This window comes from Ochotona princeps, chromosome 13 (assembly GCF_030435755.1).
Source record: "Ochotona princeps isolate mOchPri1 chromosome 13, mOchPri1.hap1, whole genome shotgun sequence".
NCBI classification, from domain to species: Eukaryota; Metazoa; Chordata; class Mammalia; order Lagomorpha; family Ochotonidae; genus Ochotona; species Ochotona princeps.
The window spans coordinates 62,456,113-62,483,120 of record NC_080844.1 but is presented as its reverse complement, the minus strand read 5'-3'; the positions used below and the strand labels follow the sequence as shown (position 1 = coordinate 62,483,120).

The 27,008-nt window shown below is 48.5% G+C and overlaps 1 protein-coding gene and 1 pseudogene across 1 annotated transcript in view; one reads left to right on the top strand and one right to left on the bottom strand.

Annotated features, from left to right (window-relative positions):
* The window catches only part of LOC131481630 (transforming acidic coiled-coil-containing protein 2-like), a 55,649-nt gene extending 30,095 nt beyond the window's left edge, over window positions 1–25,554 (bottom strand). Inside the window, exons 1-2 of the mRNA XM_058671096.1 lie at window positions 25,377–25,554; window positions 7,185–7,263 (exon numbers count right to left, since the gene is read on the bottom strand). Coding sequence (XP_058527079.1) covers window positions 7,185–7,217 — 33 coding nt within the window. The 5' untranslated portion in view covers window positions 7,218–7,263; window positions 25,377–25,554. The remainder of the gene's footprint in view (window positions 1–7,184; window positions 7,264–25,376) is intronic.
* A 646-nt stretch (window positions 25,555–26,200) lies between these two features.
* LOC101522454 (large ribosomal subunit protein eL22-like) lies at window positions 26,201–26,594 on the top strand (annotated as a pseudogene).
* Window positions 26,595–27,008: the final 414 nt, after the last annotated feature.

Here is a 27,008-nt window from a genome sequence, read left to right as displayed (position 1 = left end):
TGCTTGCTTCACTGTCTTCATGAGGACACTCAGTCAACGGCCCCTTGACTCAAAATGCGAGACAGAAAGAGCATTCCTTCAAGTAGTGATTATGAGAACGGTGCCCTGAGTCGACCCCAGCCAGTAGGCATGTTGGCTTGGCCAACAGAGCATTAGAACTCAATTGAATTATTTGCCAATAGGATTTTTTTAATAGGATTTCTTCACAAAGTATCTCCTAGAACACGGAAGAAGTAAGTACCTTCTTAGACTGTTATTACCCCAATACCAAAACCAGATCCAAAAAGAAAAACTCCAGGGCAACATTTCTTACACATTTAGACACAGAAAACCTCAATAAAATGTTAGCAAAACAAATATAGCAAAGTGTAGAGAAAGGACACATCATGACCAAGTGAAGGCAAGGCTGGCTCAATACCTAGAAATCCATCAGGACCATCCAGCACATCAGTGGCCAGAGAACAGATGTACTGAAGGTAGGACCCTGCCTCTCTTCTGTCTCCCCTACCCTAGACTCCCTTGCCTAGCCTTTATCAAAATGAATTCACTGGATTGAAGGAGAAATACAACTGGTCCAACAGGGTTCTAAAAGTCATCACAGAAGTCAACTGCTTCTCTGAAAGATGAGACGTTGTTGGCCACTCATGTCCAGAGGTGTTTGCTTAGGAGAATCCCAGGTGCAGGAATGGAAATTGCAGGTCTGAGGTGGACAGTAAGTACTACCTACACGTAACCTCCCAAGCCACCTAAAACCCAACAGACCATCATAAAAATCACCCCCTAAGAGCATGACATCACTAATTAATCAAAGGAAGACCATGAACATCACTGACCAACCAGAAGCTTGCAGATGAACTGAACACACCCCTCACAACCCTAATTCCAGGCTCTGACACCCTTTATCCCTACCTCCTCAGGAGCCCAGGAACTCAGCAACAACTGCCCAGCTGCCTGCTCTGCACGCTGCAATGCATACCTACAGTCTTCCACAACTCAGATGTTAGCATTGGTTTTCTGTACATCGGGCAAGCTGACCTGGATACAAGGGTTCTGCAGCAACACCTCCAGCTAGTTGGGAGAGCTATTTGTCAATAATTATAGCAGCTGGTGTAAGAAAAGCTTTTGGCAAAATCCCACACCCATTTACGGTTAAAAATAAGCAACTCTCAATGAGCTAGAATGATTTTGCAAAAAAGAAAGAGCATTTGAATTTGACAAAGAATGTTTACAAAAATGAAACAAAAAGTTTGCCCACAGTTGGTATCTTTCTCAACAGTGAAAGACCGAGTGTTCTTTCCCTGGCGGTGTGAACAATGGAAGGAAGTTCATTCTCACTGCTCTTGGTTAACCAGACGGGCAGTTCTGGCAGCAGAAAAAGGGAAAGTAAAAAGAGTCGAGAAACAGAAGGCAGGCAGGCAGGCACGCCAGGGGAGACCCACAATGGTCCCCATTCGCAAATAATGTGGTAACATACACAGAAAATCTGAAGGAACTAGCAAAAATCACCTTGAAGCAGGTAAATGAGTTCTTCAAGCCACAGCATGCAAGATCACATTGCAACAATCAATACACTGACACTAAAAGTATGGCAAGCAAAGTCCAAAACATTGTATCATTTATAATCACACCAAAAAAAAAAAAGATAATACTTGGGCATAAGCTTAACATGGTCTGCACACCAAAGACTGGAAATGCTGCTGGAAGAAGGGAAGATGATTTAAAGAAATAACACATAGACGCTCTGTGTGTTAAGGTCAGTAGCTACTTCTCCTCCAATGGATCTATAGATTTAATGTAATTCCTACAGGAATTTCAGAAAGGTTTATGTAGATTAGGCTTATTTGAACATTTCTATGAAAAAAAAAATAGGTTCAGAATGGCCGGAACAATTTTGAAGAGGCTGATTCTAAGATACATTGTTGAGGATACTTCAGAAAGCCCTGGTGCAGCATCTAAAGGTAAGTTTGAGTAAAAAAACATTTTTTGAAATTCAGATACACAGAGGCATTAAAATTCATGAAGATACTTATTATCCAAAAACTGCATAGATTTTATATCTTTTATACCAAAATGAACTTATAATTCAATTTCCTAGGAACGTTTAGAAGTCTCTCCTTTAGTTGTAGTCATCGACACAATCAACAGAGATCCCAGCTAGAACCACACAGATGTGCCTGATTTTCCACCAAAGTACAAAAGCAAAGCAATGGGGGATGGATGGACTTTTTAACAACTGCACTGGAAAAATGGACAGTAGCAGACAAACTAACAAGAAACACAGAGAAATGGACCCCAATCTCAAGAGAATGAGAAGAAAAGACACAGACCTGGTGAGAATTATTTGCAAAAGCGCTCTGAAAAATGACTTAACCACAATGTACAAAATGGGTGATGCTGTGGTGTAGTGAGCTAAAACTGCCACCTGCAGTGCCAGCATGCCATCTCTGAGAGGCAGTTTGAGCCCCAGCTGCTCCACTTGAGATCCAGCTCCCTGCTAATATGTCTGAGAAAGCAGTAGAATATGACCCAAGTGCTTGGGTTCCTGCTGCTGATGGGGGAGACCCAGATGGAGTTCCTAGCTCCCAGCCATTGTGGTCATCTGGGGAGTTAACAAGGGTATAGAAAATCCATCAACTTCTCTCTCCTTTAGCCTTTCAAATAAAACAAGCAAACAAACAAATCATGTACAAAAGCCTCTTAAGTCTAGATGGCGCAGCAGACTAGTGGCTAAAGTCCTCACCCTGCAGGCACCGGGATCCCATAATGGGTACCGGTTCATGTTCTGGCACTTGCCTCCCAGCTCCTCACTTGTAGCCTGGGAAAGCAGTAGAGGACGGCCCAGAGCCTTGGGACCCTGCACCTGCATGGGAGACCTGGAAGAATCTCCTAGCTCCTGACTTCAGATCTACTCAGTTTTGGCTGTTGCAGCCACTTGGGGAGTGAACCAATGGATAGAAGATCTTTCTCTCTGTCTCTCCTTCTCTCTGTAAATCTGACTTTCCAACAAAAAATAAATCTTTTTTAAAAATACCTCTTTAAAAACCCTACAGTAAGAAAGCAAACAAGCAGATTTAAAAATGGGCCAAAGATGATCACAGCTACCACACCACAAGAGCTCTGCCAGACGTCATCTGAGGAGCGTAAACTAAAATGGCAAAACACAACCACCCACTGATCAGGCCAGCCACAGCCCAGAGCCCTGAGGCCCCTACTCGCCAGGGAGGATGGGGATTCCCGGGAGCCCTCGATCACTGCTGGGGAAGCTGTTGTGGAAAGTAGTTGGGCAGGTTCTTATAAAACTCACATATCCTTTCCATGTGATCCAGCAATGATGCTTCTTGGTGCCTACCCAAAGCAACTGAAAACATCTGCCCACAGAGAAGTTTGTACTTGGATGTTCATCGCAGAAACTTGGAAGCAACCAAGAAGCTTTTCAATTGCTAAATAAACTGATATGTTCAGATAATGAAATATTATTCAGTCCCCAAATCACCAACTATCAAGCCACAAGAAGCCATGAAGGAACCTTCCACATATATGACTAAGTGAAAGCCGTTAATCCAAAAAGGATGCATGCTACACTGTTTCACGTACATGACAATCTGGAAACGTCAGGTTTCCAGTGTGAATCGAGGATGGAATTAGAGGAGCACAGAAGGTTTTTCAGGTGGTGACAGTTCTCTGCACAGTGGTGGAAGGTGGGCATATGTGTCCACGCCGTGGGTGACCTCCCCGTGCACCTTGGGCTTTTGGTGGCAGGATGTGCCCCCCTTGTGACGATGCTCCTAGTGGGGGTGGCTATACATGTGTTGGCGAGGAATACTGAAATCTCTGTGTCTTCCTCTCAGTTTTGCTGTGCACTTAAAACTGCTCTAAAACAAGTCTTTAAGGCACAAAAAATGAGTCTCAATAATGATATCTTCAAAATCTACCTGGGTTGGACCTGGCATGACGGCTCACTTGCTAAATCCTTGCCTTGCATCCACCAGGATCCCATATGGGTGCCAGTTCATGTCCCAGTTCCATTTCCCATCCAGCTTCCTACTTGAGGCCAGGGAGAGCAGTCAAGGATGGCCCAAAGCCTTGGGACCCTGCACCCATGTGGGAGACCTGGAAGAAGCTCCCAGCTTCACATCGGCTTAGCTCTCGCCATTGTGGCCACTTGTTGGGGGGAGGGAAGTGGTGAACCAGCAGAGAGAAGATCTTTCTCTCTGTCTTCCCTTCTCTTTGTGAATCTGCCTTTTCAATAAAAATAAATCTTAAAAAGAGTCCACCTAATGGTTTAATTGCCATTGTGGCAGTACTAAGAGGCAATGGGGGCCCAGTCAATTAAATCACTGTATAACACCAGCATTCCACACTGGAATGCAGGCTCCAGGCCTGGCTGCTCTGGTTCTGATCCAGCTCCCTTCTCATGTGCCTGGGAAAGAGCTGATGAAGGTCCCATACTCAGGCCCCTACCATCATCCACACAGGAAGCCCTGCTGACATTCAAGGCTCCTACCTTCATGTTGGCCCAGTTCAAGCTGTTGTGGACGTCTGAGGAATGAACCAATGAATAGATCTCAGTTTCGATCTCTCTCTCTGCTCTGTGCTCCTGGATGAAAGCCATTGCAAAGGGGTGGGTCAATGATCGGCTAGCTGGGCCTGCGCCTTCCTCCGTCTTGCAGCATTCGCCTGCCCTCCTGACTGCTGGGCTGCAGAGGCCCTCGCCGGAAGCCGGTGTCGTACTCAGATCTCCAGCTCCAGAGCCGTGGGCTAACTCAACTTCTACTGCACGTTGCATTTTGCTACAGCAGCAGACATTGGACTATTTCTACACAACAATGGACTCAAAGTAGATCAGACTTCAATGTAAAAGTTTTAGGAAAAAATGGAAAAATAATCTTCAGGCTGTGGTAAACGGTCCTCAACTATCCAAGAAAGTAGAATGTGATGTTAAAGTACTAGCAAGATGGAAAAACAAGTCATAGAATAGGAGACAATATTTTTCAAACCATGGGCTGACAAAGGGTCCGTATCAAGACCATGTGAGTATAAAGAATCCCCCAACTTAACACTTGAATTAGAATCCAACTAAAAAGTGGGCAAAAGGCATGAACACGTACTTCATCAAAGATGTTATACAGATGGAAAAAATACACAAAAATTGCTCAGTGTCATTATGCATCACCAAAAGGTAAGTTAAAATCACAGTGAGACTCACAGCATGCTATACAACGGCAGTCCTACTAGCGGCAACACCAAAGCAGTGTTGGCCAGGATGCAGAGAACTGAGCTGTTAGGAATGGCTCCCCAAGAGCTAAACCTGCAAGAGTGTCAGAATCAGCAATTACACTCTTGGGCAAGCATTTATCGCAGAGAAATGAAGATGCTTGTTCATAACACAGAGTGCACACATGTTCACAGCAGCTTTATTTTCAACAGCCTGAAATTGGAAACAACCCAGAGGTGCTTCCACGGATGAATGAGTCAACAAACTGTCGCACGTTCACTCCATGGATCACTGGTCAGCAGGAAAAATACACCCTACAGCCTGAATAAATTGCAAGTGACTTGTGCCATTCTATAAGATCACATGCTGTATGATTCCATTTATATAACATGATTGAAATGACAAAATTATAGACAAAATAAACAACAGTGGTTTCCAGGGCCTAGGGATGGGGACCTGGAGGGAGGCGAGATGTGGCTATAAAAAGGCAAGGATAAGACACTAGAAGTGAAAACATCTTGTCACCTAGTCAGTGTCTAAGTTGTGGTACTGTGCTATTGTTGTTACCCTTTTAGGACCAGCACTGTGGCTTAGTGGGTTAAGCTGATACCTACAGGGCTGGTGTCCTATATGGGTACCAGTTCAAACCCTGGCCATTCCAATTCTGATCCAGCTCCCTACTAACGTTCCTGGGAAAGCAGTGGCAGAGGGCCCAAGACTTTGGGCCCCTGCACTCACATGGCAGACCTGGAAGTTCTTTGCTCTGGCTTTAGCCTGGCCCAGCCCTGGCTATTGCAGATATTTGAGGAGTAAGCCAACAGATGGAAGCTCTCTCTGTCTATCCTCTGTCTTAAATCTGTCATTCAAGTAAAAATAAATCTTTTTTTTATTTTATTTTTTGTAAGTTGGCTACCCTTGAGAAAAACTGAGTGAAGGGTGCCTGGGGTTTCTCTGCTACAGACTTCAACATAAAAAGTTAAATAAAAAAAGTTTAAGACTTCATAGAAAAGGACAGAAGAAATGGGAGCAGCATGTAACATGGTACCACATTCACACACGAGGAGTCTGCTGGAGTGATGACGGTTGCCTCCCTAGGGCACGGGACAAGAACTGTCACCATATTCTCCACCTGCCCTGTTGCCTCACCCCAGGCATTTAGCATGCTTACCCTTTCTTACCTGTCTCCTAAAACCTCCAGCATTTTCTACTTTTCTAATTTTTCTTTGCATACTTCCTGCCTTCCTGAGATAACAAGACAGACAGGATAAACACACGAAAGGAAACCCGACTGCGGTAGGCTGGCTTTCGGATCCAGTGATCCCATTAATACCATTTAACCACCATTTTCATACGTTCAATATGTTTCATTCGTTTCATATGTGACATAAACCTGACAGTGTCCCTGGTTTCGCTTACCAGGGTACTGCATCACAACTCAAGCTTGAAAGGAACTGTAACAAAATCCGAATGTATTTTAGTAACCCAGGCTTGTGTCCAGTTAGAAAAAGCCATGCATGTTCCATATGGCCAATCCTGGTCTACTCTAAGAACCACAGCTTGCATTTCGTCTGCTCTACCTTGGCTGGTAGCTTTTCCATTGTGTCCTAACGACCGTAGCTTTATTTGGAGGGGGAATACAGAAACGTCTCTATTTTAACTTTCTCTGCCAAAGCCAGGGAAGAAAGTTTACAGAAGAATACAATCTAGAAACAGTGTGCCAAGTTCTCATTATGTCCATTCTAAACACAGGGGCTCACGAGTAAAACCAGCGCTCATGGCTGGAGAAGTGGCCTTTACGTCCTGTGGTTGGCCATGTGAAGCCATCGGGGTGGCACAGAGCTGGGCATGCACAATGTTTCCAGGCTGCTGCCTCTGTGCAGAGAGGAGATGCTGGGAAGACAGCTGGAGTGGGCCAGGCCAGCCCCGGGACCCTCTGCATCCAAGGGGGAAGAAGCTTCCTGCCACCCACCTGGTTGTCGGCGGTGCTGTTCTCATTGCCCATGGTGCCTCAGGGTGCCCAGCGGCCCTCGGGGGTTTGTCACAGGTGACTGGAAGAGACAAAAGAGCATGAACACAGGGATACGTGGATGAAGTGCCAGGGCTTCTCCCATCTATCTGCTCGTCTCCCAAGTGACGGGAAGTGCTTCCCTCTGCAGCCAAGGCCTGGGAAATGGTTTGGGAAGTGTTTTCTCTTGCGATGTGCTGCCCAGAACTCATTCCCAGAATGGGCTGCTGGGTTTTGCTTTTCACTCCCCACCCTGGCTTGGCAGACATTTCTGAAAAACAAGTTTGCTCCCGAGTGCATGAGATGGCCCTGGTATTGTCATCTGGGTGCAGCCACAGAAGTCAAGGCAAATGTGTCCGTGTGCCTGGCCACGGGTTTCCTGGGCCTCATTGGGAACTCTCACGGGAACAGTACAGCATGGCTGCTTTCCCGCTGTTGACAGTGGAGTTGGCTGTCCAACATCAGAAGCGTGAAATTCACTTCTCCACCACATATGGTTTTTGTATGTTTCCCTCTAAATACTGGTTTCATCAAATCAGTCTCACTTCTGCACATGGTGTTGTGAACACAGTGAGGTTTTCTTGCATGGGAAAACATGTCATTGGGAGGCCAGAGGTGGAACTAGCGAGTACATGAAACTTCCAGGACAACCGTGGGGTTCAGCTATGCCCAGCATTACCGCGATGCAATCCATGCTGCTCCCAGAGCAGCCTGGCACACTGGAGTCACGTCATACAGCTGAGGTCTGGGAGACCGTCACCTGTGCCTACTTGGCACTGTTGCTCTCACTTTCTATAGACAGACAAATGACATTACAGAAACTTGGACGTTAATCATAGCCTTGCGCCCGGAGCTTTAGTCATCAGCTGCTCCCGGGAGGAAGCCGAGAAGGTAAGAAGTTTGCCAAAGGCTGAGGTTGGAAAAGGCAACAGCTGGAACTAGACCTCGGTCACCTGTCTCCAAAAGCAAGATTTCTTCCGTAGAAATCCAGCCTTCATCATAGTGCTTTCCCAGGAAACTAAGAAATCACCCACTGACCTTCATTCAACCAAGGTATGGTGCTCTGGGCTCCAAGCAGTGACCAGAAAAGCCTGGATGTTTCTAGCAGGCCTGATTAAAACGCCTCCAAAATGACAAAATTGTGATGTCACCACAAGGCTCAATTTTCTCACTCCTAAGCCTTCAATGAATAGTGTACAATTCCTTAACCCTTTCTCGTCATTCGCTATGGACACACACACTCACGTGCACTATAGATTGTTCACATCTTTCCTTATTGAAAATCAATCACATTGGTCTCTTTTTTCACCTTTACTTTCACATTCTTCAGTAGGAAATAATATAGAGTGTCAGGATTGCCATCCCGCATCAGCTGCTCTAACTTCCTGACACCTGGAACCTAGCCGAACCTTAAAAAACTGGAATTTCATCAGGTTCACAGCCAGGTTCCTGGTGATACTCACCCCCCAGTTTAAACGCAATAATCTTCCCCAAACCCAGGACATCTGAACTAGCTGTTTAAACAAACGAGCAGATTAAAGAAAATGGCTAAACTTCTTCTGGTACAGTATAAACAGCTGAATGGCAGAAGGGAGGCCTTTCTGCATCTGGAATCTTCTGCTAGGAAATTCTGCTGCTGTCCCTATCTTGGGCTTTCCCCAGTCCAGAGAAGCAGGTGAACATAGCTTGGCCTTCTTACTCACGTTAAGGGCTGGTCTGGACTTCAGAGGCTGGGGGGCTGCTCAGTACTGGCTGCACCGTCTCTTCCTCCTCTTCCAACTTTCAGAAGCCTGTGAGATCTGAGCCAAGTCCTGACCGACCTCAACCAGCCCAGCAAACAGCTTGGCTTGTCCCCGCCCTCACACTGGCCCAAACCAGCTGCGCTTCATACCTGGCCTGCGGCCGTGCAGAGCCGCCGTGCTTAGACAAGGCTCCTGCCCACGTGGAATCCGCCTTGCCTGGGCCGTCGCTTCCAGGGCCTTTCATACAGGATTGCTCCATTATTACACCCAAACAGGTCCTTTCAATAAAGGCTTATCCCAATGAACATGGTCCCTGCCATCTGATTGGCCACATCTGATGGCTCTGCCTGGCCTGGGGAGCGCAGTGTCAGGAATCACTTGCTTGTTATGTGTGACGGCAGAGAACGAACTGTTCTTTCTAGAAACAAACAGCACTGCTCGCCAGGCTCTGCGCTTACACCTGGGACAATCCCAGAGTCAATGGCACAGAAGGACAAAGAAAACCCGCAGAAAGGTGATGACGTGGCGGTCTGGCAACTGCTCATGGTGTGTGCTTACCCAGGCGTGGCTGAGTTTCAACAGGTGAAGTCATAAAAAGCTCAGGCTTGCTGGGATTGCCGACAGGCAGGCCTGGGATCAAGCAGAGCCTGCAGACCTCCTGCCCACTGACCAACCGGACACCCTCCTGCCTGGTGGCCTCCCAGGCATGAGCCAGTCATTGCCACTCAGCTACCCTGTGCCTGCATGCAGCCAGCTCCCTTGTGATTTTTCTTACAGTGGCAGAAGAGCTTCTACAGAAGTCCCTTACTCCTGCCCCCAGGCACAACCGAATCAGCACTTCAATGAAGGTGGCTTAGCTGGGGTGTTTGAGACCCTTGCTGGGGAACCCCAGACAAGGAAGAGCTTAATACCTCACTTCTGGTCCTAACAGAGCAGCAGTGTGAATGCTTCTATGGTTGAATGGATAAACACCATGTGGGTAGGCATACAAAGGGACACGGCTCAGACACAAAAAGGAGTAAAGTACTGCTGCGTCCTCCAACTCGGAGGAACCCCAATTGCACTAAACAGTCAGACGCAAAATGCCAGTGTGTGATTCTGTTTCTATGAAAGAGCCAAGGTAGGCTAGTCCCTGGAGACAAACCAGATTGGTGTGTACAGGGGCTGGGGGAACGAGCAGTGACCTTTTCAGGGATACGAGTGTGTGCTGTCGCGAAGCCAGTGCTGGGGCCAGGTGCTTGGCTCAGGGATTAAGATCCTTGTCAGGACATTGTGCTCCCTATCAGAGTGGCTGGGGCTGAAAGACCAACTCTGGTCCCTAAATCGGCCTTCCTACTAAAGCAGTTGCTAGAGGCAGTGATAGTTCAACTAGTTGAGCTCCTGCCATGGTTGTGAGAGGCCCTGATGGAGTGCCTGCCTCCCAGCTTCAGGCTGATCCAGTACCAGCCACTACGGGTTTGGGGGAGTAAACTGGCAGCTGATGGCTCAAGTTCCTGGGCCCGACACTCCCTTGAAAGAACTGGATTGAAGTCCTGGCTCCCTGCTTTGGCCTGCTCCAGCCTTGACTGGTGTGGAAATTTGAGGAGCATATAAGTATAGGGGAGTTCTTTCTCCCCAGTTTTTTTTTCAAAATGGGTCGTTAAAAGGAAAAAAAAGCAGCAGCAAATGCCAGTCAGACATGTCAATATTGCACATGCCAGACCCCAGGGCCTTAACGCAGTAAGGATTGCTCATGGAGACCACGGGCCTAAGAAGGTTCATCCTAAACAAGCTTGCCAAGCAGGCCCCCGGCCCTTGCCTACCTCCTCCCACGCCAGCTTTCGGAACTCCTCAGTCCCACCGAGCACTCCTTGCTCCTTACCAGCTGCCTGTACTGATCACTGTTGTTCATCAGTCCCCGATGATTAGTTAGCACATCCCGGCAGTTCACCAGGTTCCTGCACGGTGCTTAGTTTACAGGGATCCCTACAGAAATCCAAGCCTACTGGTCTCCTTTAGCTGACGACAGGACAGAGGCTTGGCTAAGCTGCAGTGTGTCCTCATTGGTGGTAGGACCAGAATTCTAGCCAGGACTCTTCAGTACTAGCCCTTTGCTTCTTCCCACTGCATGCGGACAAGGGGTGTTTCCCAGGTGAGTCTTGTGGGGCACACACCTGCAAGGATTCAACTCGGAACCTAACTTACTGATAGGCTGAGGAAGATCCACATTAGTCAAACACATAGACTGCCACACACAGGCTCTAGGTGGAAAGGAAGGGTGCCAACTGACTGGCATGGGACAAGAAAATCTGGCTCTTAAGGAGACCCGGACACTCAAGCTACCTTTTGTTCCCCAAACATAACATATAGTCATTCTTGAACAGGAATGGAAAGTGGGGAGCTGGCACTGCTCAGGGAAGCCTGGAGAGCCAAGCCCAGGGGAGGCGGAGCCAGGTAGGAGTCAAGCAACTGAAGCCAGCCACAATCATGCTGCAGAGGGGCCTCCTCCGGCACCTGCCTCAGCTGCCTCAGGGGTGACTGCTGGCATCCTACTGGTGCTAGTACCAGTCCCTACACATGGTCCCTATCACTAGCTCTGCCAGGCTCTGGGCATCCCTTCTAACAGCCGTTCCAGCACTCCTGTCTTGGCCACCATGGGGCATTTGAGGCTGCCACTACCAACAGGGAAGACAACAAATAATTCTAAGGCCTTTCTAACACCCCTTGGGGAGGTGCTGGAAACTAGGTGTTAGGACTCACACAATGATGGACTGATCAGGCGCGGGGGCAACTCCAGACGCTGTGAGCTAGAGAATCTTGAGTGCTCACACTGTCCAGCAGTGACCCCCGTTTTCCCCAGGACAGGACGTTGCTGGAACCCCAACATCTGCCACTGACTTACCTGTGGGGACAGGCGACTGGGATGAATCATCTTCCCCACTGCAGGCTGAGTGAGACACTGTACGGCTTCATCCTCTGATGGCTAAGTTCACAGGAGTATGATTGGATTCCTCTACTTCTGGGAACAAGGTCGCTTCAGCAGCAGGCAGACCTGGGCTCAGAGTGCCCACAGCACTACCTGCGCGATGCATAAACCCTGGCAAGTTATTTAACTTCTCTGTGTTGAGTTTTCTGTGAAACAGGGATCCTATCATTTCCACCTCCCCTGGCTGAAACAGTTCTCTCTCCATAACAACTTCCGGTGCCGCAAGTGCTCAGCTGTTGACCGTTAATGCTATAATCTCAACAGCTCTCTTTGGAGCCTCCAATAAGCAGCACCCTGGGTAAAATAAAGCTTATTTGGCCTTAAATCCTAATGTAAAACCATGATGCCAGATGCTACTAATTACAAACAGGTTGCATCTGCAATAAAAGCAGTGCTAACTGTCTCGTGCATTGGCAGAAATAATTTACCAAGACCATTTATAACACAGGACAATTAGAAGAAAGTCAAAGGTTTCAGAATTTTCACCAAACATGTCAGCTGGAATTCTTTCTGGGCTAGTGACACACTGTTCCTGTCTCATCCCTCTTTGTGACTGTTTCTGGGTGAATTTCGCTACTCCATGTCCTGGAGGGGACAACACTGAATTGCTTTACAAATAGGCTTTTAACTGACTCCGAGGGTTGGCTATAAATAAGGTTGAATTCACAAAGATTTCTGCTGCTCATGTCTTCTGCGACAGGTGTCCAAACAGGCATCTAAAGCACGATTTTCTCCACCTAATAATCTCTTAAAGATATCAAATTCATGTTTCCTTTTTAAAAAGATGGTTATTTGAGAGCACTTTCATTTTAGTGTCACGTGGTCAAAACCATAACAGACCTTGAATATAAACCAGGACAATCTTGGATTCATTAAGCCATTTATTAGTGCATTAACGCCACGTATGGATGCTTTAATCCATGTGCATTCAGCTCTTGTTCTAAACATTGTGACAGGCTCAAGCTCTCTTTAGTGCTTGGAGCAGGGGCTAGCGAACACAGTTCCCTGCTTCTGAGAGGGTGGGGAAGACAGCATAAGTACTTGGGCCCCTGCCGCCCCATGAGAGACTCAGGTGGAGTTCCAGCCCTGGCTTCAGCCTAAACAGGCCCAACGGTTTATAGTTATTTAGGAAGGGAACCAGGCGATGGAAGATTCCCTCTCTTTCTGCAATGCACCTTTCAAAAAATCAAATAAGTCTTTAAAAAATACTAAATACTTACAGTAAAGCTATGTGGTAATTATTTCTATTTCTTTTTTTAAATGGACAATCAAAGGTCAGAGCTGTTAAACATGTGGGTTGGTCTGGGCCAGGACTGGAGCTGGCTGGGCTGGGTTGAGTGGCAGCATCCGCCAGTGCAAGCTGTAACCGGGGGCACATTGGGCTGGGCCAGGCTATAGCACCCACAGGCAAATGCTGAGATGAGATGGGCCATACCAGATAGGGCCACAGCACCCATCAGCACATGCAAGACCTGGAGGCAGCGGTGAGCCTGATGGAGGAGCTGTAAGGACTCCCCTGCTAGATCACTGTTCCTGCTGGTGAGCATGAGAGCTGGGACTGGGGCCAGACCAGGCCAGACAGAGCTACAATACCTGTTGGTCTGCATGTGCCTGGGCTAGGGGGAGAGCCAGGCTGGGGTAACTAACTGCATCCACTGGTATAGGCATGGGCCAGAGTAAGGGCAGGCTGGTTGGGCTTTGCTGCAGCAGCAGCTGGCAAGTCCTGGGACTGGGGCAAGTCCTGTTGAGCTAGACTGCAGAACCACCTGGAGAGTGCAAGTTCCTGAGCAGAGAATGAGCTTAATAGGGAAACTCTGGGAACTCCACTGATGGGCTGCATTTCCCACTGTTGAGCACGAGAACCAGGACTGGAGGCGGGCCTGGCTAGACAGGCAGAGGTACCCGATGGAATGAGTGTGGGCTGGAGGGTGGAGTCAGTTGGGTTGAGTTAGGCTTCAATGCCCAATGATGTGTGTGAGAGCTAAATGGGATATGGGATAGACCGGACCAGTCCCACTGCTGCTTGTGCAGCAGGCACAGGAACCAGGACTAGGTGCTAGTCCAATGGGGGTTATTGGGGGTCACTCTGACTGGGCTGAAACTCCTGATGGTGTATGTGAGAGCCAAGTGTGTGGTGGGCTGGGCCGCAGCACTCATTGGTTTGCATAAGAGACGGGAATGGAGATAGATCTGGCCTAGCACCTGCAACTATCAGTGAATGGGTAGGCTGAGAGTGACGGAATGGGATGGACCCAATACGCGGGGGGTGCACGCAAGAGTCAGGTCTGGGATCACCTCAGAGATTTCTTTGAGGATCCCCCCAACTAGACTGCCAGACTCAGAACTCCAAACATGGGGAGAGTGGCAGGATCTGTGATCTGACAATGAAGTGCATGTGTAAACTGGGCCTCCTCAGTGGCTAAGACAGAGCAGTGGATGGCATGTCCAAATGCACATGGAGGATAGTGTAGTCCATTGGAACCTACAGAGGACATCTGGTACCATAACAGAGGAAGGAGGGCAGAAGAAGATGGTCAACTACCCCAGCAAAGTTTGACAGCAAATTTCTGGGCAAATGGAGACTCTAGGGTGAACTATGTCAGCCAATGGACCTTGGAAGGATTTCTTCATCCTTGGACATGCGAGATTGATATCATGTCAGAACTATTGAAACCACTTGAACAGAAACCTCGAAACATGCTCCACACTGGGGACCCTAGGATGACATCGGGTGGCCGTCCCCATCCCTGGGTGCTGGGGTGACTGGGAGGATGGATGCGGCTTCTCTCCTCCCCTCTTCTCCAAGATATAGAAGAAGAAAAAGAAGGTGTGGAAATAATGGTCTCACCCACTTTCCCCTGATAATTGATCCTTCCCACATTGATCAACAATGTAAACATCATAAAAAAATAAAATTTTAAAAAAATTTATATTTTAAAAATTTTTACTTGAAATTCAGAGTTACAGAGAGAGAGAAGGAGAGACACTTCCCGAATAGCCGAGCTGATCCAAAACTAGGAGCCAGGAGTTTCTTCTGGGTCTCCCACATGCTGCAGAGGCTTAAGGCCTTGGGCCGTCCTCCACTGCTTTTCCAGGCCACAAGCAGGGAGCGGGATCAGAAGAGGAGCAGCTGGGTCTTGAACCAGTGTCCTTATGGGCTACAGGTGCTGCAGACAATTAGCCCACTACACCACAACACAAGCCCCCTAGATCTTCATTCTCTATTGAAAAACGTTTTCTTTCTTTTTGGTATATGATAAAAATGTACCTGTTTTAAAAATTTAATCAATTCTGATTTTTCTTCTGTGTAAAATAATTTAGGTGCTTACTGCTGGAAAAAAAGGGAAAGCCGAGGACCAGAAGGTAGAAAATGACTTAGCCGAGGTCTCATAGCAGGAAAGGGCCTTCAGGAACCAGAACTAGCCTGGCACTGGTGGAGTTCCAACAGGTGACCTCCTCCTCGCCAGACCCCAGCAGGCTTGGGAACACCTCTGCAGGCCAACCCTGCAGGCAAGATCCCATCAGAACTCGCTCACTGCAGGGGGCCCTCTAGCAGGCCAGGCCGGCCTCTGTGGACCACGTGACTGCTGGAGTCCAGATTAGGTTTGCTTATCACAGGTGAGCTCAGGCACCTGCGCAGCAGCTTGTTCAGCTGCTCCAGCCATGCAGCTGAGGGGGGACATGCACACTTGACCCTAGATGGTGGGGACACCCGGCTTCTCCCTCGGGTGACCCAGACCAATTTCTGCTGCTGTCTATCTTGCACAGCTGCGCGGGAGCTACTTATAGCGGTTATCATGTTCCTGTTTGAATACAAACAAACAGCCGTAGCTGGGGAGGAAGGTTATTCAGAGACACTGCTGGCTTTCTCCCCTGGCACGTGGCCTGTGCACACACCAAGGGTCCTGCTCACTCTGGGGCCGGGGTGAAATGACAGCTCAACTCCCAGCCTGCTGCTGCTGTCTTTCCTTCTTCTACCTCTGAAGCCACCACGAAATGCTGATGAGAGAAATGCCACCTTGGAGGCCGTCGGGGCAGCGAGGAACCCAGAGATATCCTGCTCCCAAGGCTCAGCGATCAGAGACAAGGCAGACATGTCTACCCTCCACTGGGTGTGCTTTATCTATCATCTCACAGCAGGAAAGGGCTGGAACCAGCCAGCCTCCTCCCCACCCACCCCTGCAGTTTTGGGAACACACGTCCTGCAGTGTATCTAACACTTTGTAGCCTCTAGAGTAGAAGCAAGGAGAACCTGGGATTCTCAGGGTCTACTTGAATCCTTCCAGCGATGGGAAGCTCACTACCTCTGGATGCATCCCATCTGGAGAGGGATATGTTGGGCCCTTGGAAGGTCACTTCCATTTCTCCACAACCCAGATCCTGCCCACAATTCCAGTGATGGTTCCACTGGACATAGGCTGGGCGATGGTGAGGAGTGAGTCTCATGCTGGCACTTCCCTGAGCTGGCATGCTGCCTTGTCCACACAGTCGATGAGTGGGAGCTGACCAGTGGCCAATCCACAGCTGACCACAGGCTCACCAGGGGGCAGCTGGGACTCAGAGACCCACCTCAGACGAACAGCTGAGCTTGGCCTAAATTGGCATGCCAGGGAACCGAAAGCTAAATAAGTGGCTTTTGTTTGAAACCACAAAGTTCTGGCACCATATGGGATGGAGCAGAGGCTGGCTGATAAGGTTCCCCCAGGGGAGGTCCATTCAGTTTTCCTCCACACCACGCTGTGCCAAACGTGGCAGGCTCCAGTGCTGCAGAGGGTGCGGTGTAAGGGAGGATGGTCAACTCCCACTCCACAATTCAGATAATGATAGATCAGAACAGATTCCTGATAGGTGCCCATCAGGGTGCTGCTCTTGGCTAGACTGGCCTCTGAGGATGAAGCTACAAGCTGCCCAGTTTGGGAGAGTAAAACATGCCATAAACCTGGGAGAGCCCTTTAGCCCCACAAGGGAACAAGCCACGGCGAAGTGGTTTCCATCAAGGGTCTCTGCTTTCTCGTTCAGACTGATCCGTGATGACACATCCAAACCGACGGTTCCCTTTACGATTCCCATTCCACCCCCACGCAGACGAGCATGGTCAAATACCATGTTTCTTATGAAAACAAGCTGTTGTAACCCACAAAAATTCAGGCATCCATTTGAATCCCGCAGCTGAACTGTGCTGTCATTTTTGGAGAATAATGACAGTGCTGAGGCCTCTGGGAGCTAGGAGCAAAGGAGAGAGTGAATGGAGGGTGGGGAGCTAGACAGCCTGCTGATAACACATGCTAAAGCCCAATGCAGAGACCGATGCTGCTGCCCTGCCAAACGACGCCATTGGCCTTGCAAGTGTAGTTAGGCCTTAGAATTTCAGCTAACACCACAAACTCTGTGACTTAAGTAGAAAGTAACATTTAAAACCCCTGCTCCTTGCACAGGTTTATTGTAAGTTTATGCTTTAAAAATTAAGGCTCATTGGGCCCGGCGGCGTGGCCTAGCGGCTAAAGTCCTCGCCTTGAAAGCCCCAGGATCCCATATGAGTGCCGGTTCTAATCCCGGCAGCTCCACTTCCCATCCAGCTCCCTGCTTGTGGCCTGGGAAAGCAGTTGAGGATGGCCCAATGCATTGGGACACTGCACCCGCGTGGGAGACCCGGAAGAGATTCCAGGTTCCCGGCTTCGGATCGGCACGCATCGGCCCGTTGCGGCTCACTTGGGGAGTGAATCATCGGACGGAAGATCTTCCTCTCTGTCTCTCCTCTGTATATATCTGGCTGTAATAAAATGAATAAATCTTTAAAAAAAAAAAATTAAGGATCATGGGGCTGGCACTAGGGCGTAGCAACCCAACCCTGCACCTGTATGTACTGCCAGCATTCCATATGGGTGCCACGTCAATTCCATATGGTGCTCCACTTCCGATCCAGCTCCTTGCTTATAACCTGGGAAGGTAGAGAAGGATGGTCCAAGTGTTTGGGACCCTGCGCCTGTGTGGGAGACCTGGAAGATGCTCCAGTCTCCTCGTTTTGGGACAACTCAGCTCTGGCCATTGTGGCCACTTGGGGAGTGAACCAGAAGATGGAAGATCTCTCGCTCTCTCTGTCTCCTTTTCTCTGTGTACTATCTTCCTTTCAAATAAAAATAAATTAGTCATGCTTAAAGAAAGCTCTGAGTAAACAAGATTTTGTTAAGTATCATTTTCACAGTCCATATTTCTCCTTAGCAAGAGCAAGGAAAAAAAAATAGCTTCACCAGATTTGCTTGTTTTAAAAACAGCTTCTGCGAGAGCTGAACACCATGGAGGCCCCCTAGCGTTCTGTCTCCTAGCTTGTCCTCCCGGAGTGAAGGAAACAATGAGAAGGAAAAAGTGTGGACACACAACGACATCAGATTTTCTAACAGCTTGAGGTCAAGAAATGGAAATGGAAGTGTGTAAATACTGTTCAGAATTGATGGGACAAAAAGAAAAAAGCTGAGGCTCAGGACAGCCCAGAGCCAGGAGCTTTGTCAGGTCTCCCATGTGGGTGGCACAGGACCAACACGGGCACCATCTTACTCTGCCTTTCCCAGACGCATCAGCAGGGAGCTAGATGGGAAGTGAAATAGCTGGGATACAAAACGGCTCTCATACAGGATACTGCTGCCTCAGGCAGCCCCTTTATCCACTAAGCCACAAAGATGGCCCCTTAAAAAAGTAAATGCATAAAGATACTAAGAGTTAAATACTAAGAACATTTTTTCCAAAGACATAATAAATGACAGGAGAAGCACATGATGGTGCTGAATGGGGAAAAGAATGGAAAACAGAAAATTTAGAACCTTATAAGAAAAAACCAGGAATCCTGTAAAACATTCCAATGCTATAAAAACGGACAAGAGGCAGGTGCTTAGGTCTATGGTTAATTTGTTTAAGTCCTGAGACTGTCTTTCATTTATACTACCCAGGAACATCTGAAAGTCAACCAGCAGCTGGACGAAACTAAGTTAGCACTACAAATAGAATTTAATGTTATCAAGTTGCAGATGAGCTTATATGAAGTGCCTTGAATTAGAAATGTGGAAAACGTAAATAGAAATGAATAAAAACCGTGGAAGGATGAAATGATTAGCGGTTGAACAAAGAAAACAAATAAAAGTAAAACACAAATTGTCTCAGATGTAAATGAGTCACAAGGCATCCAACGGAGACTAGATTCAAATAAGAGTTTATTAAAGGACACAAAAGAAAACCAGAAAAACAGTGAAAAGAAAGAGAAATGAACAGGAAAGAAATAAGCAGGACCAGAGAGAACAGAGGAAATTGGAGGGTGATAAAGAGGGAATACTATTTCTGTTATTGTCTGAAATAAAATAAAATAATGGGCTCTGGTGTGCAAGTGTCAGCATCCCATATGGGTGCCGGTTCTAATCCCGGCAGCTCCCTGCATGTGGCCTGGGAAAGCAACAGAGGATGACCCAAAGCCTTGGGACCCTACACCCATGTGGGAGACTGGAAGAAACTTCTGGCTCCTGGTTTTGGATCTGTTCAGCTCTGGCCAGTGAGGTCACTTGGGGAGTGAACCAGCAGCTGGAAGATCTTCCTGTCTCTCTTTCTCTCTGTAAATCTGCCTTTCTAATACAAATCAGTCAATCAATCTTAAATAAATAAAGCAATGGGACAAACTTAACATTAACATTTCTAATTCAAGGAAACTTTTTAAAAATAGAAAAGCATCCAGATATGCATATTTACAGGATTCACTGGACCCAGGGCAATGAATTCCAAGATGTGACCTTGAGAAATGACTGTATTCCAAAGATGAAAACTAGAACACCTCCCGGTAAATATGTCAAGAAACTTACAAAGTTGTAAGAATTGCTATGGCATCATAGTTTTTATGTGAATCAGTGAATCAGTGGTGAATCAGGCCAATCGTCCAGCGGCAGCACCGGCACAGCGCCTGTGTGTCCTGACTGCTCTGCTTCCTATTCTCCCTGTTCATGGTGGGAAGATAGGGGAGGATGGCCCAAGTCCTTGGGCTACTGTAGCCACGTAGAAAGCCTGGAAGCAGCTCCTGTCTTCCAGCTTGGGACCAGCTCAGCTCTAGCTTTAATAGCCATTTGAAAAGAGAAATAGGGACTTGAGTTCCCAACTCGAAAAACTGAAAAAAAAAAAAAGAAAAAGAAAAAGAAAAGAAGGAAATAGTAGAGATAAAAAGCAGAAATTAGTGAAACAGAAAACAGAAAGGAACGAGTTAATAAATAAAAATCCTAATTCTTAAAAATAATGACTAAATGATGAAGAAGGACGTGGGAAAACACATGAATGCGTAAGATGACAAGGAAACGACCACGTAACGGCAGGAACTTGAGACGACTTTGCAGACTTCTACGAGAACAAGCCAGGGATGAAGACTGTCCTAGGAAAATTTAGATTACTCAGCTGACTTCATTAGGGTTGCCACGCCCATGGGAGGGCATGTGGAGATGGAGGAAATGGGTCCTGAGGGCTCCACTCTCCCCAGTGCGATTAGCGAGAGGGGATTCTGCTCTCTGCCATGTGAGAACGCAGCAGGAAGGCACCCAGGCCTCAGCCAGCACCGTGGTCTTGCATTTCCATGTCTTACTGAAGCTGCCATTCTGTGCTGTTCTGTGGCAGCAGCACAGCTAACAGAGGGAAAGCGATGGATGTGAGAAGCAGAGAAGCCCCAGAGATGGGGACTGGCAGAAGAGGGCTTCAACACAACCTTCATCACTGTGACCCAAAGCAATCCACCTAACAAGATGTCTGCAACACCAGACGACAGAGGGAAGCTTCCAGAGGGGGAAATACAGAAATTCAGGAGACAGCAAAGAGAAAGTGCCTGGAAAGAGGTACCAAACGACAGCAACCTGTGCATCTTGAACAAGAAAGATTTTATTTATTTTTATTGGAAAAGCAGATTTACAGAGAGGAGAGACAGAGAAAGACCTATCTGTTGGTTCACACCCCAAATGGCCGCAATGGCTGGAGCTGAGCCAATCTGAAACCAGGAGCCAGGAGCCTCCTCCAGGTCCTCCATACATGTGCAGGGTCCCAAGGACTTGGCCCAGCCTCTGTTGCTTTCCCAAGGCACAAGCGGGGAGTTGCATGGGAAGTAGAGTAGCGGGACACGAACCAGTGTCCATGCGGGATATCAGAGCTGCAAGGTGCAGAGTTAGCCAGTTGAGACATTGCACCAGCCCCTGGGCATAGATTTAAATAAATCAACTGTCTAAAAAAACAGAAATCGGTGCATCTGAGCACTGATAGGATTTTTAATATTAAGGAATCATGACAGTGATTATGCACATACAAGAACTTTTTATCTTCACGGTTACTGACTGAATGAGGAAATTATTTGCTTGAAAACATTCCAGGCATGGGAGAACAGGGGCCAACGTTCATGGGAAGTACAGGACATTTCATAAAGGAAGATTGGGCACGTGTGAATAATTGTGGAAACCGGTGCCAGGCATGCTTGTACAATTCTGTCATTGAGTGTGCTTACAAACTCCATAGTGAGATATGAAGAGAAGGGAAGACATGCTTCCCCCTCACAGGTAACCAGGGTCCCCTGCGATCCGGGGGAAACCCTGGCCAAACCAGCCCCCATCCTGACAGTGGTGGGTCGTGGGCTCGGGTCAACCAACCCTAAGCAGGCCACAAAACAAGTAACCAGAGATTCAGATTAGCAAACCAGCCCACTTATCAGTCACATTTTCTCAATTGAATTTCCCTGTTTGCACTTTCACTTGGGATCCTGTACTTCCTAAGAAGCCTAAGTGTGGCTTCCCAGGTCCCAGCTCAGCCCTTCTTTTCCCACCCTGCTGGACGGGTCCCTGCTCACCCTCCTAACCCTGGCTCCCAGAGCTTGGGCCTGAGAGCAGCCTCAATGAGAATCTCCTGAAGGACAATATTTGACATTCCCCATGCCTGCGATCCGCCATCGGTGAGTGAGAGACACACCCAAAATCACCAGGCAGGCAAAGCCAACCAAAATATCAACACCGGTGCTCTGCCAAGAACCGGAAGACATGAGCCAAGGATCTTGTGACCAGACTCGGACTGCTTGTGTCATCTGTTTGCTATGAAACACAAGACAGACACAAAGCCACTTTGTCACTGCCTACCTTCAATCTCATTGCCATTTTCAACAGCAGCAGTCATAGCAGTGATTTGCTGAACGACCAAAGGTGAATATAAACCACGTGTTTCATCTGCAAAATTGCATCCCTTGGAAATAAAAATTTTGACTGCACTTCAAAATGACCAGTCCAGTTTCACTTGATCCAATCTCTTTAGACCCTTCCACGTGTAAATGACCCTAACAAGAAATACACCTTTTACAGTCTGAGTTTCACAGCTCAGGATTTCATAAGGTGCAAAGGCAGCTACTCTGACTAGGGTCAGGGCTTGGAGGAGCCGGAACATTTCTCTGGAACCCCAAAATACCGGTTCACAACCAATATTAGTCATCCGAGAACTTGACCCAGACGCAAGCAGCTTGGCTCCATCGAGTCGGTTCTCATTACTTGCACAACCTCAGCCAGCATCGCTGGGCTTAATCTCTTCACAATTCTTTGGCATGGGTTCTGGCACTGAGCTCTGCCAAAGCTGCTCCCCGACTGGTGAGTGCAGCAGAATTTCCCCTTTTTAGGTCACAAGCTCAGAGCACTCACTCATTTCAATGTCTCTCCACCAACCGCGTGGAAGTTAAGCATCAACATTTAGGAAACATTGGCAGGTGGCAATGATCCTGACTTCCTCCTGCTGCCCACCGGCATTTCAAGATTGCAGCAGAAGACATTTGGCTCTGCCAGCCTGGATTCCAAAAACACATGACAGTCACCTCTGCCGACACAGTTGAAAGAACCCCAGAGCCAAGGTAATGGTGGGTTGTCCGGTCACCCACCAACAACAGACAAACCCACAAAGCACAGTGTTGCAGTGCCCCGCCTGGCAGTCTCTCTCACCAACTGTGATCTTGATTCCTGAGCCCTTTGCGTTGGAGTTTGCAACAGATCCTGCAGTGCAAAGATGGACATCCCTCAGCCGGGCTTATGGCTTCCTTGGGAGTGTGAGCAGTGGGTCGGGGCACCTGCTGAGGGGGTTGGCTCCCTCCAGCCAGGACCCCGCATTCGGGGTGACTCTCTCTGCCCTGGTTCTCTTTTCCTTCCCGAGAGGCACCTGATGCTGTCATCTGTCTCCAGCATGTCTCTAGCCATGAAACACACACCCTGTCGTGCTGCTGCGAGCAGCTGCCCTTGCAACCCGGGAGCAGCAATGTGGGAGCTCTCCTTTTGTTCTTGGCTCCAAGTTCCCCAGCCCCGAGTGACCCTGGTCCACTGCACCAACCCACCTCCTGGACCCTGCTAACAGAACTCCAGGTAGAGTCTCGTTTGAGAAGAGCCAATCAGATTTTCTGACTTGATGTTTGATGGGGAGCTAGCTCCCTGTGTGTCATTTGAAGGGAGACCACTGGTTGCCAGGTGAGAAGGTAGGGGATTAGCGAAGCGGGCAGGGAAACCTGTGCCTGGGCACAGAGGTGAGAGGGTCAGTATGGGGGCACAGCAGAGCACATGGGTCCATCGTAAACCAGGCTGAAGCTGGAGGCCCCTGAGCAGGCAGGGTAAAAAAACCACTGCAGCCCAGAGTAGCTGCCTGCTCAGCAAATGTGCCCCCCCATCCTGAGAGCAGTCCCAGGCTCTTCCCACCAAGCAGAGCGTGATGGACAGCACACTCTTAAGTTGCCCAGGACCTTCAGACTCTGGTCTTGCCTCCGATGTCACCCGTCCTTAACATCTCTGCAGCACCTGCCACTTCCTTCCTCCTCACACCACGTCCCACCTGTGATTGTCTCATGACGTGCTGCTAGCCACCGCCCTTTCCCTCCCACCTCGCAGTGAAGCCGTGTGGGAGACTCAAGCTCGGTTCCCGTCAGAGAGTCCATTGGCTCCCGGCCTTCTCACTCCCAGCTCGAGTGTGTGTTTAATCTCGGATGGTTGTTTCCGCTCAACTGACTCACAAGGACGCCTATGAGTGAAGGCGTACATGCTTTCCTTCTCAGGCCAACCTCTTGCCTGCCACTCTGGTTCTTGTTTAGAAGACCTTGTTGTTTCGGCCCTGTGGTGGGGGTCAAAGGCAGGCATTGTGTGTCTCACAGGGGTTGCTTGTTTCATAGCTGTCTTCTCCAGGGATCTGAGCGCCGCCTGGGGCAGGGCTGAGCTCAGCATGGTGGGCCACCGCACCCACAGTCCCATGGCCTGCTCTGCTAAGGACTTGAGGTCTCTTAGCACTTGCTGAGTTGAGTGAAGGAAGAATGATTCTCTTAAATGTTCACCTCTGCTCAGCCCTCTTGCTGCTCCGTCAGCCCACCTTCCCCATGTCCCTTTCACGTTCCCTGCCTCACCGTTTTCTCTGTCTGGACCAAAGGCTGATCTACCCACCACAGGGACTGCAGAAGCAGCTGGCTGATTTCCTGCTGGGGACAAGCTGTAAAGGACCCAGTGGCTCGTCCCAGGTCCCCTGATATAAGCAGCTGGAACAGCCACTGAGCCAATTCATACAGACAAGGGACCACCGACAGCCAGACGAGGCAACAAAGCATCCCCTGGCCCCTCCTGGGATGGCTGGTGTGCAGCAGCAAGCTGAGGAAGCAGGCGGGAATTCAGACCTGAGACCAGGAGAACTGCCTGCACTGCCCCAGGGATCCAAGCTAAGGACGTGGGCCCACTTGGGAGGAGTTTTGGCTCCTATGCACACGTGCAGTGGTACATAGTAGCTCTATAGATGCTGTCGGTGGCATAAATGATGTCAGCCCGAGCATTTCTGGTTTATGCAATACAGTATAAAACAGTGTGCACACGCTCCCTGAACTGCCGATTCTCTCATGAGACTTGGAAATCAACCTCATTTCAGCCGCTACCTGACGATTCATTTACGACCGCCACCAAGTCAAAACTTAAAACAGTGTTTGTTGCGATCCTGGGGCAGTTCAAGCTAGGGACTGCAGTATCAGAGACAGTTCTGAAAAGGGACTTAGGAGAGCCTGGACAACATGGCCTGGGCAAGCCTATCAAAGTCAGCACAGTTCTGAGCTCTTTCAACAAAGCCTTAGGCTCTCTCTCCAATCACCCTTCCACTCAAGATCACAAAACACTGGAAAACGCCACGGATCACAGGCAGAATCGTGCCAGAGGACAGAAGACATTATGTAGGACACAGCTGGCCGTTTGCTTTGCAGACTGTGCCAGGGTTCGGGGGGTGGTGGGGTAGTGGTTTTGGATACGCTACTAGCACTCACTAGTAACATGTTGGAAAAAAAAAGAACAGTGTTTGGCTTAGGAGTGTGTGGGGTGGGGTGGGGTGGACATGGAGAGGCGAGGGAAGTGCAGAAGCGCGTTTAATTTCACTTGTTAAGGAAAAGGCATGCAAGAAAGAAAATGTACTTACCCCTCTCATCTCAGCAGCCAACTCAGTTTGAAACCACACCTTGCTCAGAGGAATGAAGTCTGTGATTCGACACTGACTCACCTCTTAGCAGGCGGGCGAGGCCCTCTCCTCCAGAGCTGCCCCCTTCCAGCGCAGCCCTGGGTACTGTGATCCCAGGATCACATGCAGGGGTGCTATAAATGTGTGCTGGCTCCAGGCTGGGAGCGCGGCCTGCGAGCGGCAGTGTGTGAGCAACACGACCCAGGCCAGGCGGAAGCTCTCCAGAAAGGTCTGCCCGCGCGAGGGGGAGGAGGACAGAAGGTACCACCAGCCTCCAGCTCGTGCCTTCTCACTCTAAGTTGATCTGGGATCCACAGCCCGTGCCACCTGCAGCTTAATTTTCTTGGAGAAGTCCTATATTTTGTCTGGGACCAACCACCTTGCAAAGCCAAGCAGTTTTAAGAAAATAACTAAGTAATAACATCAGAAGTGCTTCCAGTAAAGGGAACAGGACCTCGTCAGCTTCGGCTGACCTTACCCTATCAGGCTGTCCTCTTGGAAAATGCCAGTACGCTCCCTTACTGCAGGTTCGAGTCCTGGCTGGTCCTCTTCTGGTCCAGCTCCCTGGCTCATGCTCCTGGGACAGTAGTGAAAGGTGGCCCAAGTGTGGGGTCCCTGCCACCCATGGGAGACACCTGAAAGGAGTTCTAAGACTTGTCACAGCAATTTGGGAAGTGAACAAGTGGATGGAACATCTCTTTCTCCCACTCCCTCTCTCTGTTACTTTGCCTTTCAAGTAAATAAAAATGAAAGTATGGTCTTTTTTTTGTTGTTGCTGTTTTGCTTTTGCTGCCCTGGTACCCATTAAAAAGCTTGTGGTTAATGGAGGCAAATGAAGAAGGATGAGGAGGAGCAGGCTCACCCTGGACTGCACCCACCCCATAGCAGATGGCATCATGGACACTGCCAATTTTAAGCAGTTTCTCCAGAGCAGAGTTAAGTTAATGGGAAAGCCAGGAATCTCAGTGGAGGGATCCAGAGCATCAAATGAAGCAAGAGTAAGATCATGTGACTTCTGAAGTGTCTTTTTCCAGAACATATCTGAAGTATCCCACCAAAGATTATTTGAAGAATAATAATCTATGTGATTGGTTGTGTATAGCTGCGAATAGCAAAGAGGGTTGTGAATTACGATACTTTCAGATCAACCAAGATGATGAAGAGGAAGATGAGGATTAAACTCATTTATCTGGAATATTTTGCATGAGTTTGGGAATAAAACTTGAAAGTATGTTCCCTTGAGAAAGGGAGAATGAACAGGTGGACCACAGCTCAATGGCAGACTACCTAAAGTAGAGACGCGATCACGGGACAGAAAAGTCAGCAACTGAGAAAGAAGTTGAAGCTCCTTAGGAACCGACATGGGAAACTCCCCAAAGACACACAAGGAGCAGGAAAGATTACAGTGTACAACAGTGTGTGTACACACTTCCTTATGTGTGGGAAAGAAAGGAGAACATAATTGCATATTTATATACTGCTATCATATAGCACCAGGAGATCAAGGCCAGGATCTAAGCACAACTAATAGTCTTTATGCTCTGTTATGCTATCGAGTATCTAGAATGTTCTCTTATAATATAGAAAAGGCAC